Source organism: Hyaena hyaena, unplaced genomic scaffold (genome assembly GCF_003009895.1).
Source record: "Hyaena hyaena isolate Hyena2069 unplaced genomic scaffold, ASM300989v1 scaffold_50, whole genome shotgun sequence".
Lineage (NCBI taxonomy): Eukaryota > Metazoa > Chordata > Mammalia > Carnivora > Hyaenidae > Hyaena > Hyaena hyaena.
Window position 1 is genome coordinate 4,580,942 of NW_024080682.1, and position 15,970 is coordinate 4,596,911.

General features: G+C 54.2%; 1 protein-coding gene across 4 annotated transcripts in view; it reads left to right on the forward strand.

Annotated features, from left to right (window-relative positions):
- RNF32 (ring finger protein 32) overlaps positions 1-11,238 on the forward strand; it is a 29,946-nt gene extending 18,708 nt beyond the window's left edge. For 3 of the 4 annotated variants that reach the window (XM_039230678.1, XM_039230681.1, XM_039230680.1), the window contains 2 exons: positions 9,122-9,289; positions 10,392-11,238. In XM_039230678.1, coding sequence (XP_039086609.1) covers positions 9,122-9,289; positions 10,392-10,643 — 420 coding nt within the window. In that variant the 3' untranslated portion in view covers positions 10,644-11,238. Of the gene's footprint in view, positions 1-9,121; positions 9,290-9,540; positions 9,703-10,391 lie in introns of those variants that run through there. The other variant, XM_039230679.1, reaches the window with a different exon arrangement.
- Positions 11,239-15,970: the final 4,732 nt, after the last annotated feature.

Sequence of the window (15,970 nt, forward strand, 5' to 3'; positions counted from 1 at the left end):
AAAAAAAAAAAAAAAAAAAAAAAAAAAAAAAAAAAAAAAAAAAAAAAAAAAAAAAAAAAAAAAAAAAAAGAAATGCCAGCCCTTCCTCAAGCTGAGACGAAAGGGGCCGATGGGCAACAGAACGTATTTGCACACAACACACCAGTGAAAGCAGGAACGCAGGAAAGCCAGGGCCTCTAACACTGTGACACGGGGCGTGTTAAACTCTTCATCTGTGTCGAGATTAAAGGACAAAAGTCGTAAAAATAATGATAACTACAGTAATTTGTTAATGAATACACAATATAAAAAGAGGTCAACTGTGACATCAAAAACATACAATGCGAGCAGTAAAGAGTGGAGTTTTTGTCTGGGATGGAAGCTAAGTTGTTATCGGTGTAAAATAGGTTGTTACAGCCGCACAGGGTCTCACGCGAGCCTTGCGGCGACCCCAAAGGAAACCCCACCAGGAGAGAAAGAGGGTCAGAGCGCAGTGCTGTGGAAAATCATCAGTTCGCACAGAAAAGCAGCGAGAGCGGAGGAAAGGAACAGGGAATACAAAAAGAACTGTCAGACAACAGGCCGCTCCTCCAGTCCCAAGGCGAAAGATGGCCGCACGGACTGAGGAAACAAGATAAACTACGTGCAGCCTGTGAGACTCCGTTCAGGACGCACTGGCTCCGAGTGAAGGGCAGAGAACGTGCTCCGTGCCTCTCATCTGACAATTAGACTGTAGCTCAAAAGCTGTAACAGGAAGCAAAAAACGGTCATTATATAATGATAAAGGGGTCAGGTCATCAAGAGGATATAACAGAAGTTAAAACGGATTAGAGACTTATATTTAAGGGGCGCCTGGGTGGCTCAGTCAATTAAATGTCCGACTTCAGCTCAGGTCATGATCTCACTGTTTGTGAGTTCAAGTCCCACATCAGGCCCTGTGCGGACAGCTCGGAGCCTGGAGCCTGCTTTGGATTCTGTGTCTCCCTCTCTCGGCCCCTACCCTGGTTGCACTCGGTCTCTCTCTCTCAAAAGTAAACATTAAAAGAAATTTTTTTAAAAGACTTAAATTTAAGACTTGACACCACAAAATTTCTAGAAGAAATCCAGGAAATGTCTGCTTGACTTTGGCTTTGGCAATGATTTTCTGGATATAACAACAAAAGCAAAAGTAAATAAATGGGACCACGTAAAACTCGAAAGCCTCTGCACAGAGCAAAGAAAGCAGTCAACACCGTGAAAAGGCAATGTGCAGAATGGGGGAAAATATTTGCTCATCGGATATCTGATAAGGGCTTAGTTAATATCTAAAACATACAAAGAACTCATGAAACTTACCCAAAAAGTCTGATTAAAAAATAGGCAGAGGTGCCACACAGACACTTGTGCAAAGAAGACATCAGATGGCTACGAGACACACGACACAGGCTCGTCACCAGCCTCAGGGACTGCGGACGGGCCCACGGCTGTCAGAGTGGCTGTGGTCAGCAAGACAAGAAATAACAGTGTGGGTGAGAATGTGGAGAAGAGTGAGCCCACGTGCACTGTTGGCGGGAATGTAAATTGACACAATCCCTATGGAAAACAGGTTGGAAGGCTCCTCAAAAAATTAAAAATAGGGGGCGCCTGGGTGGCTCAGTCGGTTGGGTGACCGACTTCGGCTCAGGTCATGATCTCATGGTTCGTGGGTTCGAGCCCCGCGTCGGGCTCTGTGCTGACCGCTCAGAGTGTGGAGCTGCTTCAGATTCTGTGTCTCCCTCTCTCTCTGACCCTCCCCTGCTCACACTGCCTCTCTCTCTCTCAGAAATAAAACATTAAAAAAATTTTTTTTAAGATCACTGGCACATTCCTAACTGACCCAGAGCAAAGTGAGGTCATGTTACAATGTGGGTTCTTTTAAATAGACTGTGGAAAGAACTGAACAGATGGAATGTTGGATTTTGTCCCTGAGAGTGTCAGAGACTTAAGCTGGGGCCACCGGGGACGGCGCGGCAGCCCCGGGCTCTCCTGCAACAGGGCTCAGTGGACTCGGATCAGAGCTGCCCAGAAAGGTCAGGAAAGCTGGGGCGCTCCCGTCCCCGGTGTGGACAGAAAGCCCCTGTGTTGCCCAGAACGGCTGATGCCTTTGATCCTTATCTAGAAATTCTGCCGGCACAAGTCCTACAAGTGAGGGATGGTCTTTTATTGCCGCAATTACAACTTTTCAAATGCATTATTTTATCTCCACCCAAGCTAAAAGTCCTGACCGTTGTTTAAAAAGTGAGGTTAGTGATTTGTCAGGGGCCGTGGTTGACTTTGGGGGCTGCCCGCTCCCACACCCGCCTACGGGAGATTTCTCTTACTTTTTTCATTTACATCTCACCAAACAGCATAATGGTCTTAAAGTTTGTTTAGTCCCGCGCCCGCCTTTATCGCACGGAGATGGCAAACATTCTGTTGCTGGCCTGAAGTGGCTCCAAGCAGCAAGCCTGGGAGGGTATTAAACCAGTAAAAGCTTATCAACTGATTCATTGATATGCTGTAAATTCCAGGCTTTTCATTTTGCTTTTGAGGGTGGTCATAAGTCAACACATTAGTAAGCAATTTGCTGACATCCAGACGGATCGCTAAGAGAGGCCGCCTGGGCACACAGAGTTCACCTGGATCCTTTTGTTAGTGTACTTTTTTTTAATGTTTAGCCAGTACGTTACTGGTGAGTGACCAGTAATTGCTTTACATATCAATAACCTGAACTCTAAATTACTTTATCAAATTTCCAAAATATGAGACTTAAAAGGAAACATACACGAAGACATTCATTCTTTTGAAAATTGACTATTTTACACATTTTGTTCCTGTAGAGTTAATAATATTACCCATAGGTTTAAAAACTAGAACTCATTTGTCTTTTATTTAACTTTTTTTTTTTTTTGGCCAGTACTTACCTTTTCAGTTACTAAGGGCACTGACCCGAATAACAGGAAGGAAGCAAAAAAGAAAGAAGGACGCTGAACACGTAAGAACTTGAGATTTAAGAAATCGCTAGTCAGAGCTACACTTAGGACATAGCTCTGACTTGGCCACCATACGTGGCCGGCAGGTGCGTGCTGAGGTCACTTTATAAACGTCCCCCTCGCTGACTTTGAATCTGTGAAGCTACGAGAATAAAGTCACACCGGGTCACGTTTAGAAACCCGCCGTAGACCTACCCTGAAGGATTTCACGCCTGAACACGCTAAGGCCGATGGTAGCACCAGCTCAGTGCCAAGGCTTATGGAGTCTTGATAGTTGGGGAGAACTTCAAAATCATCCCTCCCTGGCGCTGTTCTTCGCTTTAAATCCCAGAAAAGATACTTTACTCCACCCCTCGAGAATATGTACACTGGGGCATATATGTGTCCTCATTTCTAATCTACTGCAAACTTAAAATCAATTTTTTTTAACGAATGCTAAGGCCTCAGCGCGACTCAGGAGTCTCCCCGAATCTCAGGAACCCAGTCGAGGCGATAAGAAACACACACAGGAAGGAGAATGAGGGGAGCGGCCAGCCGATGACAAGTGCCCGTGACGGGGCCAGAAGTGCCCTGTGAGACTGAGAGCGAGCTCGTCTGCGATGAGCCCACGCCCATGGCGGCCACGCGGCCTGCAGAAGTCCTCCGGGCCCGGGGCCGTGGAGACAGGGAAACCTGAGAGTCATCCCTGGATTCTGTCAGTGACTTGGGCGGCTGGGAAATTCCTACAGGAAGTAAACAGGCCCCAAGGGGCCTGAGTCTCCAGACAGGCCCAGGGTGGGGGTTTGGGATCAAGTCAGAGGTGGGAGGGCAGTGCTCCTCGGGCATCAGAGGAGAGCTCCAGGCAGCCCGGCCCCTCCCGCCACCCAGGCCCCCAGGACCCCCCCCCCCGCGCGCCTGGCCCCTCCCACCGGCTGCCTCCCCCCACACCTTCTTCCCGTCGTGACCTGAGCCCTCCACCTGTGTCGCCTTGTTCCCGCCCTGCCTGGAGCCGGGGCTGGCACTGCGCACCCCAGCCCGGCCGTGCCCACACTGCACACTGCCATGCTCCCGGCCGCTATCCGTGCAGCACGCACACGCTCAGAGGTAAAGTTATTTCGCCGAGACTGAATAAACTACGTCCGGATAGTCCTTAACCACCATTACATATAAAAGGAATTGTTACTTTTCTCATTTATGAAGTGCTCTTAATTTCAACTAAGGAAGATGACTCGTTAACAAGTGCGAAAACGAGATCACGGCTGTTAGGCGGGCTAGTGATGGGAAAATACCGATTCAATCCCACGGTGGGGAACAGCACTCCGGGTGGCTTCCAGTGGCCGAGGCCTGGTTCTGCGCCTTACACAGCCCGTCCACGTCGCTCCCTTTCCCCAGATCCCTGGGGCCAGCTCCTTGAGGGGTCCCTGTCTGCTGCACCCACCTTCCTGGGGGGAGGCTACGAAACCGGTGCCGTTAACAATGTCAAATTCAAAAAGCAGTGAGCGACACAGAAATACAAAGAAATGCAGGGGAGCGAAGTGGGGAGCACGGGGCTTGGGTGTGGGTGGAGACAGGGAGCAGACACAGGGTGGGCGCGTGGCCCCAGCAGTCCGGATGGGGGCCGCGCCGGTGCAGGGTGGGGGCAGCTGCCCGCCCCTGCTGAGGTGAGGCCACTCGGCAAAGGGCTGGGCTGACGCAGAATCGGGGGCCATCGGGACCCTTGTTCCTCGCTGGCTGCTCTTCGTCCACCGCCCCCGCCCCCCCCTTGTTCTGCCCTGGTGTTTTTTACCTGCTATTTAGTGTTGCTCCAAGCAGAGGAAGACGTTCCAATTATGAGCATAAACGTTATGCTGTGTGATGCCAAGTTTAAGTACAAATGTGTGAATCTGCAGAAGCACACGGTGGCTCTCCTAGCTCAGGCGTGTGTAACTCTTACCCCAGCAGGTGAACTGCTACCCCCGCCTGGGCCTGAGCCCTCGGCTCGTGGCAGGGAGGGGACCCTGTGCCTCCTCGCGATCTCCCTCGCTTCCGCGCCATCGCCTCCCGCGTAAGGGGCCGCAGGGGAGTGACGTGCCGAGGACAGGACATGAAGGGCTGTGTCCAGAAACCAGAACTGGGGAGGGGAAAGGCATGTGGACGGGCGGGAGCGTGAGGCTCAGCCTTCAGAAGCCCCGGGATCCCCGATGGGATTTTTAAAAAGACAAGAAAAGACATGGCCAGTGACGCTACAGACACGTCAGACGTGAAGGCAGGAGCCAGGAGGCTGGGCGGCATCTCTGTGTCTGTGCTGCACACACCAAACCTGCCCGGCCGGCTCGGGAGGAGGAGCACGCGCTCCTGACCTCAAGGCTGTGAGTTCAAGCCCCATGCTGGGCGTAGAAAGTACTTAAGAAAGCAAAAACTAAAAAAAAAGAAGAGAAGCAAAGGAAAGACAATTTCAGACAGAAATGCCTGAGAGTGTCACTAAAATGCCTTCACTAGAGGAAATTCTGAAAGTTGCCTTTCGTGAAGAAAGAAAATGATCCCAGATTCCAAGATGCAAGAAGGGGTGAAGAACAAGGTGGTAACACTGTGGATAAACCTACGAGGCACAGACTCTGAGGCAAGACTCCCAGTGTCCTCTGGGATTAAAGGAGAGGAAGAGAGAGGCTGAACACGGGGAACCCCCACCCAAGTGCTCGAGGAGCCCGGCTTACGTGCCGGGGTGAGAATTCCCACTGACTTCAGACCTCACTAATCTTACTCTACGTTTCCAGGTGACTGCCGGAACCACTGAAGTGGGCTGTTAGCCTTCAAGTCGGCAGAGAGAGAGAGAGAGAGAGAGAGAGAGAGAGGTCAGTGAAGAAAAGAGCAGAGAGAAAAGTAAGCCAACGGCAGGACGACTAGAAAACAGAAGAGGAGGGACCAGCGTCCGCGGGCTGGACCGCTCAGCACTGGCCCCGTCACGTGGCCTCGAAGGGGCTCCTGTGTGGGGAACAAGGATAAAGTGTGTACGGTGTGTGTGTACACACACGCGCGTGCACACACACACACACACACAGAAGACAGGAAAAGCTGGGGTTCTGACGTCAGACAAAGCAGATCTGAGGCAAAGGCCCTGGGGACAGTGACACCCGGCACCCGTGGCACATGCGCTCTTTCAAAATACAGACACGTCACTTGTAAGAACTGACCACAAAAATTCTCATCACAGCGTAAGGCATTTAAAATGTGGAGGGGCGGGGCGCCTGGGGGCTCAGTGGTTAAGCGTCTGACTTCCCCTCGGGTCATGATCTCACAGTTCGTGGGTTCAAGCCCCGCGTCAGACTCTGTGCTGACAGCTCGGAGCCTGGAGCCTGTTTCAGATTCGGTGTCTCCCTCTCTCTCTACCCTCCCCTGCTCACAGTCTCTCTCTCCAAAAATAAGCAAACAGTCAAAAAAAATTTTTTTTAATCAAAAGAGAACTCAGAGGACACACGAATCGTGCAACCTGAACTGGATGGCGGTCTCACAGATTTCTCTGGAATTGTCCCTCCTGCACAGTAGGGGCGCTCCTGCCCTCACTCATCCGTAGAGAGATTGTCAAATAGTCGAAAGGCCAAAACACAAAGGAAATAAACATCAGAGCCCTAGGAGACACTGCCTGCTGAAGAGCACAAACCACAGTCCAGTCACAGCCGCGTGGAAGACGCTCTGGTTCCTGAACACAACTCAGGGCACGTGCTCCCTGGCTTACGACGCACCAGGTCCCCGCAAACCCGTCCTAAGTCAAGAATATCATTAAGCCAAAAATGCATTCCATACAGCTAACCGAGGGAACACCCCAGCCCAGCTCGCCCCCCCCCCCCAAGACTGTGGGAACGCTCACTTGGGCAGAATCGCCTACCACAAGCCTATTTGACGACAAAGTCGAATGTCGCCTGTGATGTACGGAGCGCTGTTCTGAAAGTGATGGGAATGGCTGTGTGGGCGCGGATGGTGGCAGGTGACTCGGCTGTGGACCCTCATGATCGCACGGCTGCCGGGAGCTGCGGCCACCGCCCGGGATCACAGCGGATCAGACCGCATGTCACTAGCCCTGGGGAAGATCCAAGTTCAAAATTCAAAGCGTGGTTTCTACTGCGTGTGTATCGCTTCCACACCATCGTAAAATCGAAAAATTGGAAGTCAAGCTGCTGTAAGTTGGGGGGCACCTGTACAGCTAAAACACAATTGCAAACAAACCCCTGAAACACAAGTGCCTGGGAGATTCACACACAATTGAACACCCGCACCGTTAGCCATGTGGATGCCTGTCGGCCGGGCGCCGCTTCCCTCACCGCGACCCCTCCCTTCCCGCGGGCACATTCCGAGGTCCGGCCATGGAGACGCAGCCCCAGGGTGACTTAAACCCTGCTCTGCCAGCTCGGCCCACATCACGGGCACACGAGGCACCCACAGAACAGAATACTCGCAGGCCACAGTCTGTAAAGACTGATTCCTGCACTCTTGGGGGCCTCCCTCTGTAACCACGAAATCACTTTTCTATCGAGGCACTGCTCCCAGTGTGTGTGTTCCTGAAAAATCACGCAGGACTTATGGGAAGATGGGCAAACCATCTAAAACCTGTGCAACTGTAATCAAAAGACTAGCAAAATAGTAACTGTCTTAATAAAAACCCTACTAAAGATTTAGACATGTTAGATTTCTAATAGACCAATAATGCTAGGGCTTTCCCTTTTTGAAAAGAAGGAATAGCATCTTGATGGCAGAACATATACAGAAAAGTTGAAGATTCCTAATTTCGGAGAAATCTGGGAGAGTCACACAGCAAAAATTTGCAAATCAGCGTACGGGCCAAGCAGAGTCTGGGGAGGGGAGGGGAGTGAAGGGTGCCGTGTGAAGCTACTTTGCAGTTAGCAAGTGTCTTCCTCCTCACCGGACCTGGGCGAGCTCCCGCTGCAAACACACACACGTAGCAGAACAGTCTGTAACCATTTTGCTTCTCCCGGCAATTTCAGTCCATTGCCATCAGGAGGCGATAGCACGTCAACCCACAGCCATTTGTCCTGAGATCACTGTTTTCCTAAATCCTTTTGCATCAAAAAGGCAGTACTTTATATTTTTAAAAAGTAGTACTTTATAAAAACAACCGAGCAGGATAGGGGCATTAGAGACCTCTAGTTAAGGACAATATTTTCAAAAGCAAACTTTTTTAAAGTTTGAGATAAAGTGTAATATGCTGCCTCCATATGGTAGACTAGCAAGGGAAACAGAAAGTTAAAGTAACTCCTAAAGATTGGGATAAGGGGGCACGCGCTGTCCATACATCAGTTACCCCCTATAGAGAGATTTTGAGGTTCTTAGGCAGTGGGAGTTTTCAGTTATGATGTTAGGGCTTCCTGAGGGAGGCAGAATGGGGAAGTAGTTTAAAAGAAGGGGACGATCTTTCTCTTGGGTTCCCTTTTTTTTTTTAAGGTTGTGCTATAATGATGGTTCATAACGTGCAGCCACAGAGGGAGGAGCTGGCGAGCACCGGCTGCGGGGCAGGGCGATAACAGCACTAATCCTGTGTCGTTCTGATTCCTCGCTCCTCTCCACTTCCTTTTCCCTCTCACTCGCTCTCAACTTTTAATGGCAGCGTATTCCTTGTTAACAGCCACCAAGACTCACAAGCAGGCGAACCTTTTTGAATCTCCTTGCATCAACTCTCTGACCATGACTCTATTAAGTAAACAACCTCATGTCTATTTCCCCCAAAAGTCTTTTATTTAAATGTTTATTCATTTTTGGAGAGAGAGAGGGAGGGGAGGAGCAGAGGGAGAGGGAGAAGGAGAATCCTAAGCTGGCTCTGCACTGTCAGCCCAGAGCCTGACGCGGGGCACAAATTCACAAACCCTGAGTTCATGACCTAAGTCGGAATCAAGAGTCAGATGCTTAACCGACTGAGCCACCCAGGTGCTCCCCTAAAAAGGCTTATTCAAAGGTTGAGACCGGAGGAAAGTTAGTAAAAAAGGCCGTGAGGACTCAAGGGGCTTCCCTCCAGCCTCCCGTGCCCCCCACTTCTGCTTCAGGCCACTACCTCCCGTGTCCTCCCCCCCACACCAGGGCGCTGCCTCACGTGTCCCCCCCCCACCCCCTTCGCATCAGGGCGCTGCCTCCCGTGTTCCCTCCCCCCGCCCCCCTGCATCAGGGCGCTGCCTCCATGTCCTTTCCAGTTCACAGAAATCAGCCACCGCATACTGTGCTCCTACCACACGGACATAGACGAGCTATTTTCGGAAATCGACCACTGCCTGGCCGAAAACCGAAGTGTCCTCCGGCAGCTGGAGGCCAGGTGTGGCCGCGAGCTCACAGAAGGAGACTGGGAGAAGATCCAGATGCAGGTAGAGGCGTGGGTCCCCAGCCGGAAGCGGCAGAGCCCCCGGGAGTCTGGGGGACTCTAGGGGGTGGCGTGGGGGCCCGGCGGTGCCAGGCCCGCGCTCCCAGCCCTGGCTGTGCCGTCCGGTCCGGGGTGAGGTCAAGGCCCTGCAGCTGCAGGCTGCTTTGATGGTGCCTCTTTGTGAGCGGTGGAAGCACCAAAGGGAAACCCGGCCCCCGTGTCCTTCACGCCCGGCCGCCCTCCCCGTGTCTGCAGGAGCCGTGCAAGGCGGGAGACTCAACTCAACAGAGGGAAAACGTACTTAGAAGATCATGAAAATAGGAAAATCTATACAGAAATTTAGCAGCTATCCAGGGTCAAGGATTTTGAAAAAGGCTACTCTTTATTGCTTAATTAAAAGGAAATCTATGTCATTAATGCTCAGCATTTTATAAAGTACTTTTGTTTGCTTTAAAATTGCTTGTAAATGGGCACCCAGCTGGCTCAGGCAGAAGAGCATGCAACTCTTTTTTTTTTTTTTTTTTGCTCATTTCTTCCTTTATTTAAGTTTATTTTGAGAGAGAAAGAGAGAGAGAGAGAGAGAGAGAGCGTACAAGTGAGGGAGGGGCAGAGAGAGAGAGAGAGAAAGATCCCAAGCAGGCTCTGCACTGTCAGCACAGAGCCCGACACGGGGCTCAAACTCACAAACCGTGAGATCATGACCCGAGCTGAAGTTGGACGCTTAACCGACTGAGCCCCCAGGCGCCCCAAGAACATGCACCTCGTCTTGGGGTCATGAGTTTGAGTCCCGTGCTGGGTGTAGAGATTACAAGAAAGAAAAGAGAAAGAAAGAAGGAGACAGAAGGAGGGAGGGAGGAAGGAAGGAAGGGAGGAAAGGAGAAAACAAACCTTTAAAACAAAGTGCTCACCGCAGTGAGTTACTATCGGTGTCCGTGTTTCCCAAGAGTAACAGTGTCTGTGTACTTAGTGTTCCTGTAACACAGGATGGAACCTCATCATAGCCGCGGCGAGAACGGCCGCGTCTCTTGGTGTGTGGTTCTCCCTTAAACTTAGGAATCGTCCCATTACGCCCCGCACGACACACTCACTCCCCTCCTGTGCCCCAGGCTCTGCACCGGGAGGCGCGGGAGTGCCCCATCTGCCTCGCCCCGCTGCCCACCCTCGGCCGCCGTCGCCAGGATGCCGTGGAGACGCCCCCCGGCCCGCCCTCCCGGGAGACGGTCCTCCTGTCCTGCTCACACGTGTTTCACCACACGTGTCTCCTCGCCCTGGAGGAGCTCTCCCTGGGGGACAGCTGTCTTTTCCATGCCTGTCCCCTCTGCCGCTCTTGTTATCAAAAGAAAATTCTAGAATGTTGAATTCGGAAGAAAAACTGTCATTCCTGGGGGGGTGGGGGGTCACGTTTACCTTAATTTCGTAGAAACTGTATGAGTTTGGAGTTAAGTGCTATGGTGTAATCTGTTCTCTGATGAAATATGTTCTCAGTAGTTGTAGGGGGGGAACCCTAAATATACCCAGTTTTAGTCTTTAGTCTATAAAAATTTCAAATTGATGAGCTTAATCAGTTGAAAGAAGTAAGGAATGGATGGAGTCAAGTTTCAGAGGTTGTGTAAGTTAGCCGATGAGTGGGGATTGCTCCTAACAGCGAAATCTCTCCCTTCCCTCCAGGGTCTCTCCCTTCCCTTCCCTCCAGGGTCACCTGATTAGCTGGCCCATCTCCCCGAGTCGCGGAGGCCCCAGGGGTGGGGGGCCCAGGCGACACCGCACAGCTGCTGTCCGCCCCGCAGGCTGGGAACCCAAGAACACGCCTTACATTCTCGGCCGCCCCTTGCCCTTCCCAGTTCTCGCTTTGTAGGAACTGCTTTATTTCCGTGTGACAAGTCACTGCTGTACTTCGCTGCACACGTGTAAACCCAAAGTACAAAAATAAACTATTCCGGGCGTTCAACTTCAGGAGACGGCGAGTCACATTCTTCCCGCCTGGAGCCACCGCGCTATAGCTGGCACGCGGGGCCCTGGACCTGCTGTGGTCAGAAGTGCGTGGCCCCGGCTCCCTCTTCCTGGGACCCCTGCTCTCCACAGTAGGGAGTTCTGTGTGAACCCTGAAGCCCCTGGGTTGTGCGAGCCAGGTCCCCGCTGCCGTAGCAGAGAAGGCCCCAGGTCTCCATGGCTTCCCGGGAAGCCTGTTCTGTCTGAACCTCACAGCCCCCGGCAGTCGTGGTGGGGGGGGTGCTGAGGGGGTGCAGAGGGGGTGGGGTGGGTGCTGAGGGGGTGCTGGTGTTTGAACCACACAGACCCTGGCAGTTGTGGGGGGGTGGGCGGTGAGGGGGTGCTGGAGGGGCAGGGGGGGCAGAGGGGGTGCTGGGGGGTGCTGAGAGGGGTGGGGGTTGCTGAGGGGGTGCAGATGGGGGCGGGGATATGGAAGGGGTGTGGGGGATGGGGATGTGTGGAGTGGGTGAGGGGGGCAGGGGGTGCTGAAGGGATGTGGATGGGGGTGGGGGTTGCTGAGGGGGTGCTGAGGGGGGTAGGGGTTGCAGGAGGGAGGGGGTGTGTGGAGAGGGTGCAGGGGGGTGGGGTGCTGAGGGCGTGTGGGGGAGGCAGGGGGTGCTGAGGGGGCAGGAGGTGCTGAGGGGGGCGAGGGTGCTGAGGGGGTGTGGGGGGTTCTGAGGGTGTGCTGAGGGGGGCGGGGGTGCAGAGGGAGGGGTGCAAGGGGCACATGGAGGGGAGCTCTAAGAGGCCTCTGGCTCCCCGGCTCCCCCGCCCGGAATCCGTGGACGCTCTGGTCGCTGGGAGGGGGGAGGTGCCCCCTGGGCCGCTTCTGTGGCCGGCACGGTCCCCGCGGCACCAGCCACCCGCGGGGCCGAGGGGGCGCAAGCAGGAGCCCAGCAGAACGAGAGCGCAGGCGCCAAGCCCGGTGCGCACGTGTCGGGGCAGAACGATCCAGGCCTCAGGCGGGAAGATCCGAGAATGCACAGGCTCCTGATAGGCTTCATCACTAGCTTTACACACACGCATCCCTTATGCATGAACACACGTGCGCTCGACATCTTTTAAATGATGGTCCCACGGCAAAATGTGGACAAAGTGTGTCCACAATGTGTTAACAGTCTAGCCCCCCCCCCCCATATGTCCCGGGCCCGGCAGACGGTACCGAACCCTCGTTTTCTGCACATCTTCCCCTGCGCGTTCGCGCCTGTGATCCAGGTTAACGTACAAATCAGGCTGTAGTAAAAACTGCCTAGAAATGAAGAGAACGACGTGCGGAGACAAAAGTCCCGGAGCGTGGTCTCCGCAGAGCTCGGGCCGCGCCGGGCTCCCCGGTGACGAGACGGGGCCGAGCGTCCGGCTCTCGCGTCAGGAGGCTCGGCGGCGCCGGGTCGCGGCTGACTGGGCAACGGAGTCCGTGGCGAGACTACGGCGGGGGGGGGGGGCGGGGAGACAAGCTGTGGACAGTGAGCTCTTCCGTCCTGACGGAGACCCTCCCACGTGCCCCCGAGGGCCGGTGGGGCGGCCGGGTGTCCGTGCCCGCCCGACAGACAGGCAGACAGAGCCCGTGAGCGAGGCCTGGGCCGCCCCACCCACCCCCCCCCCCCCCCCCCAGAACCTGGAGGGACGGTCATCGCTCAGGGATGGCGGGTCCCGAGGCCGGTGTGTGGCCGCGTCCCGGCGCCTCTGGTCCTCGGCCCGACGACAGACCCCGCGCCCCGCCGAGTCCGTGCGGCTCGCGTCCAGCGGCCTCCCCCGCCGAGCGGGCGGCGTCCGTCTGCCCCGGGCAGCCGAGTGCGTCGGGGGCCAAGGACGTGGGGGACCAGAGACGCCGGGGAGCCGGGGGCGGCACCTGGAACCGGTCGCCCCTGGGGGCGAGGGCAGCGAAGATCCCGGGAGCTCGGGAATTCCCTCTGGAACGGGCCTCCCCCCAAGGCCCCGGGAGACCCGTGTCTCAACCGCGACAACAAACCAGGGTTCACGGAGCAGCCGCCTCTGGGCAGCTTGGCGGCGGCGACGCGTTTCCAGGTCGCGTCACAAACAGCAGGCGGACTGTGATTCGTCACCTCACAGCCTCAGGGCCGAGAGCGGGAGGCACGGAGGGCGCGGCAGGGAGGGTCCCGTGACGCTATTGGACGCCATCACCGTAACCGTTTGCACACCGCCGACCCCCGGGCGCTCGGCTTGTCACGGTTTGGGGGCCGGGACCGCCAGAGCCGCCGCTGGAACAGGGCTCGCGAGGCCACACGGCGACCTGTTTGCTGGGGGGGGCGGGGGGGGGGGCCTCGGCTCCAACCGGGGCGTCAGCTGGATTCAAGGAGGCACCGCGAAGGTGGGGCCGAAGAGGAGGAAGCAACAGGAGTGGGGACCGAGGGGGCGGGGCGGGGGGGCCACGGGGCCACCCCCCGCCCCGTCCGGAGCAGTCGCGGCACGTGTGGCTCCGAGCCCTCGTCTGTTACACGACGCATCACGCCCGTGAGTTAGAAAACAGGCAAGTGATCAGAAAGGGACTCCTCGTTTCACTCATTTCTCTTCCGGTTTCCGCACTGGTGACCGGGCGGCCGCAGGGGGGCGCCCGCAGCTCTGGGGTCGGAGCGGGGTCGGGGGCACGCGTCTCCGGCCGCCGCCCCCTGGGAGCCACCCCCCAGCAGCACCGCGGGCGGGGCCCGGCCACGGGGGCACCGGCCACGCGTCCCGCCTCGCGACGGCGCTGCTCACACTCGCCGCGCCCCATAGCACGCGGACAGCACTCGCCCGGACGTGCCCCGGCGCTCGTGCTTCAGGGGCGGGTGGTAAAATGCTCGCCGGGGGCAGCCCACCGGGCACCTCCCTGCGGAGGGTCCGCTTGTCCGTCTAGAATACCCGTCAGGGCGAGTAGTTCACGCAGGTCTGGTGGGAAATCGTTCCTCGCGCTGTTCTCATAAATCCTGGTTAGCGGCCAGCTCACAGTTCACGCCCCGGTGAGTGCCAGGAACATCTGCCCCTGTCACACGACGCCATCTGCACGTGCACAGATGGACAAGAGCATGTTAGGTATAGTCGGCCACCTCCTGGAGAGGCCGAATGCCACGCAGGGTATCTGCAGGGAGCTGTTCTGACCCCCCTCTGAGGTGGGCCGCGAGCAGCACCAGAATTCAACATAAATACAGAACATGGCACAGGGAATACGGTCAACGATCCCTACGGTGGTGGCTGACGGTAGCTGCACTCGGGTGAGCACAGCCTAACATCTAGGCAAGCTGAGTCACTGTGCTGTGCCCCCGAAACGAATGTAACATGTGTGACAGCTCTACTCAAAAACCGTTTTTAACAAAAAATTCAAACAAATAAATAATACGTGCCTCTGACCTCTTATTCTAGCAAACTAGGCAAACTCAACTGCCTTCTGCAGCCAAGCAGGTAACAGATGAGTGATGAAAGCAGCTGTTATTGCCATGATTCCAAAACGTGGAACTTAATGTTGTCAGATTCTCTAATGTTTCGAAAGAATGTGTCTCAATCAAACGGTGTTTCATCTTTCGGCACTGACGACAATATGCTAAATAAAAAATCGGTGAAACAGGCAGCCCAGAAACAAACCCGCGCATATATGGTCAAGTGATTTGCAACAAAGGAGCCGAGGACATACAACGGGGAAGGAACATTCTCTGCAAAAATGGTGCGGGGAAGCTGGACGGCCACGTGCAAAAGAATGAAACCGGGCCACGCTTTTACAGCGCACACAAACGACAACTCAAAATGGGTTAGGGCTCTGAACATAAGACCCGAAACCATAAAATTCCTGGAACACGTACAGGCTGAGCTCTTGGACATCAGTCTCGGCGAAGACTTTTTGGACCTGACACCAAAAGCAAAGATGACAGAAGCAAACATAAACAAGTGTGGGCGACATGAAGCAACAGCTTCTTCACAGCAGAAGAACCGACTGGCGAGTCATACACCTGCTACAGGGTGAACAGCCAAACTATATAAAGAATTCAAACAGCTTAATAGCAAAACAAGCAATCCGATTAAAAATGGGCAAATCTAAATAGGCACCTTCCCAAAGACCCACAGCCAGTCAAAGGGCACACGGGGAGATGCCCCCTACTGGTGGGAGGGCCCAGTGCTGCAGCCACCGTGGATCGCGGTACGGAAGGTTCCGCAAACATTAAAAATAGAACTACCATGTCATTGAGCAATTCCACTTCTGGTACTTGTCCAAAGAAAATGAAAACACTAATTCAAAAAGGTATCAGTACCTCCATGTTCACCGCATTATTCACAACAGCCGAGATACGGGAACAGCCCAAGGGTCCGTCGATAGATGAATGGATAAAGAAGATGTGGTGCACATGTACCACGCAATATCATTCGGCTACAAAAGAAGGGAAATCCTGCCAATCGGGGCATGGATGGACCGCATTCTAAATATGTCAGAGAAAGACAAGTACCACTGGATCTCTCTTACATGTAGAGTCTAAAAAACAACAAAAAACAAATTCACAGATACAGAGAACAGATTGGTGGTTGCCTAAAGCAGGGAGTGGGGGTAGGCGAAATGGGTGAAAGTGATCAAAAGTACACACTTCCAGCTATAAGTTCTCCAGATCTAAGGGACAGCGTGCAACGATAGTTAACAAGACTGTATTGTGTATTTAAAAGTTGCTTAGAGTAATTATTTTTTAAATTTTTTTAATGTTTTATTTATTTCTGAGAG